Source organism: Acyrthosiphon pisum, unplaced genomic scaffold (assembly GCF_005508785.2).
Source record: "Acyrthosiphon pisum isolate AL4f unplaced genomic scaffold, pea_aphid_22Mar2018_4r6ur Scaffold_21284;HRSCAF=23521, whole genome shotgun sequence".
NCBI lineage: Eukaryota > Metazoa > Arthropoda > Insecta > Hemiptera > Aphididae > Acyrthosiphon > Acyrthosiphon pisum.
In genome coordinates, this window is record NW_021770734.1 from 18,109 (window position 1) to 21,259 (window position 3,151).

Here is a 3,151-nt window from a genome sequence, read left to right on the forward strand (position 1 = left end):
CCAGACAAAGAATTAAGTAGATTTGGGTGATTTGGTAGATGAATCGATGAATGGGTGTTGGTATTATTATCAACATTATCAAAGTGTATACTATTAACAATATTTGAAGAACATGTATTATTCTCAAAATTTGAGGAACTTGACTTTTCATTTAAAGTGTTTTTTTTAGATGTAATTTCATTATTTTGTTTAGTTGTAGTATAAGATAAGTATACATTTTTCTTTTCATTAACAATTCTTCGGAAGTGGCGGTCAGATATTGAACCAAGAGCCTTTTTCTTCCTTAGAATACTTGCCTAAAATTATCAACAAAAATTATCATAAAACTAACCAACAATGAAGTCAATATAATATTTATTTAAAAAAAAAAAACTTTTACAATTAGTAAAAAATCTGTTAATTATTAGATAATACCAAATTACTTATGGAAAACTAAAAAATATTGAAAAATTATTATTTAAGTTTGAACATCCTTTTAAAATTAAAATTAAACATACTTTGTACTTTTGTACTCTAATTCATACAAAATTAATTTTATTGAAACATCAAATTTTAACAAACTGAAGCATTTTTAATTTATTATTAAATTTTTTGTCTACTACATCTGGTGTTTGCGTGTCTCAACCATTCTGATACCACCCTTTCAAATTCAGCATCAGTGATGGAAGTGTTAGTACAGCTTTCTTGTATAGACTCTAAGATAATAAAATAAATTAGTCATACAATGTCTCATTACATTATTATGTTCATTCATAGTTCATAACTAGGAAACATTTTGCTATCAAAATGATTTGTATATACAGTGCCGTAGCGAATCATGTTTTTCAGAAGCAATTGCTTCTGGTTTCTGAGGGGTGGTGGTGGGTCATAACCTCATAAAGCCCATACACACGGTCAGTCTTTGAACTTTATTTTGGGTGCTACCCCAACCCCCTATTTGAGCATAAGAGTATCGTATACATCAGTTGGAGTTGGGTGGGGTAGGTCATAAATAATTTGTTTGCTTCCATATGACTTAAAGTTCGCTACGCCACTGTGTATATAATATATGTATATAGAAATTATATGCTTATCACATAGATTAAAATATTTTTTAAATATATGATAAAATGTGTTTAAAATTACTTTTCATTATCTTTATGAGATCTGAGTCTCCAATTTTAGTACTAATGTTTTTGCCACGGCCTGTCCAGGTACACTCAATACCATACTTATCGGTAAACAGTTTAGACATAACTCTGTTAACATGGTTTTTAGGAGTGTTTCCACCAATAGTTTTGATAAAATATTCCTATGATCAAAGTTAAATTAACAAATATTTAAGTTGTAATTTTAATATTTATTTACCAGTTTAGATTTGAAATCAAATTCATTTAATATACAGTTTTGGACTGATGCAAAGTCTTCAGTATCATTCATAGGAAATTTGCATACAAAACTTTCATTCAAATTGATTGATTTTTGACTATTATTACCTAATGAGTTAGTTTCTAGTTTAGACAAGATGCGATTCAACAAAAATTTGATTCCTATTTGCTCCGAAATTATTTTATTTAATTTTTCATCAACTTGAGATGAGGATCTATCATTTCCTAAATATTGAATAATGTTTTTATGAAATGTGTAAGTATAGGTATACATGCAAAGAATTATTTATTATATTTACCATTGAAATTTAAAGGTGAATCGTGTGATACAGGAATAAAACAACTTGTATCCTGTACAATAATAATAATAATATAAATTACTTAGTTTTGTTAGCTATTTCATACAGTTCAATTTCAATTTTAATGATATAAATGAATGATTATTATTTAAAAAAACATACAATTATAATTTAAATTTAAAAAGCTAACAATTAAATGTATTAATTATTGTGTTCACTATTACTGTATAAACAATATAATTTAAAAAAAAAAGATGATCAAACTTAAAATTAAGAGAATGCAGTTAACCCCATTTTAAGTGATTACACCATGAACAAACATAGATAATATTGATATTTTTCCTTAAGTTAATTGATATTTTACAATTACTGTAGCCAACAGAAAAAACAAATTGTATACCAAGTGACATATAACTTGTACCGAGTAAAATAATAAAAAAATAAATATTTTAATATACTTTAATAGTTTTTGAATTAATAAGTTTTTTATGTTAAATTGATTACCCTCTAAACCTAATAAATGTATTGTAGCTAAGGAATTTTACAATATTAGATATTGAATAATTTGAGATTGTAATAGTTATTATTACCTCAGCGAATGAATGATTTTGGGGATATTCTAGTTGTTGAACTGTTTTTGGCTGCATTTCGGTATATTGCTTAGTTTCTTCTACGTTCAAATTATTTTCTGCATAGAATTGACTAATTATAGATGAGGTAGAAGCTCCATAATTAATTGGTTCCAGGGCAACTGATGGAGTACTTACTACTTGTTTATATGGCAATATGTTAAAATTGATACCTGCATATTAATTAATAATAAAATTAAAAAAACCTAATAAATATGCTACGTAGTTAGTTTTAGATACAAAAGTTTAAAAATATTACCATTATCATCATCATTGTCATCATCATCAGTATCATCAGAAGGACACATAAGAAGTCTTTTTTTTTTATTTTTTGATGAATCATCATTTGTGTCCGTTGAAGAATATTTTTCTTTTACTTTTTTATGCCATGCCTTGTTAAAGTTATCTAAAAATAATAATCAATTTATCTTATGTGATTAACATTAAAAAATAGTTTTGTAGTTAAGTGCAGTATTATAATTTATAACATAAATAAAACAATAAAATAATATTATGTACACACTACTCACACATATTTATTCGATAGGTTAACCTGCAGAGTAATATAAACATATTTTTTTTTAGGATATTAATGAATACTTAAATCCTGATTTTTAATATAAAAACAAACGTTGAGTCTATTATTATTAATTGCTTACAAATCTTTTATTTTGATTAAAATATCAAAAAAAAAATGTTTATTTCCATGGATTTTTGAAATAGTAGGTGGGTAAACAGTATAATATTATTTCTACATTTTATTAAAATCCAGATTGGTTAAATGTAATATTATAAACTGTGTTGGTTAAAGGAAAATTATGTTTTTGATATCTAAATTTTAATAATAACAAAGTTA

General features: G+C 25.1%; 1 protein-coding gene across 1 annotated transcript; it reads right to left on the minus strand.

Moving 5' to 3' along the window:
- Nucleotides 1–499: 499 nt before the first annotated feature.
- On the minus strand, nucleotides 500–2,713 carry LOC100570132. The gene is made up of 6 exons (XM_029492350.1): nucleotides 2,555–2,713; nucleotides 2,257–2,468; nucleotides 1,667–1,718; nucleotides 1,348–1,592; nucleotides 1,126–1,291; nucleotides 500–695 (listed from the first exon to the last, which is right to left on the minus strand). Exons 1-6 carry the CDS (start codon nucleotides 2,601–2,603, stop codon nucleotides 583–585), a joined length of 837 nt encoding a protein of 278 aa, XP_029348210.1. The 5' UTR covers nucleotides 2,604–2,713; the 3' UTR covers nucleotides 500–582.
- Between the last annotated feature and the right edge of the window lie 438 nt (nucleotides 2,714–3,151).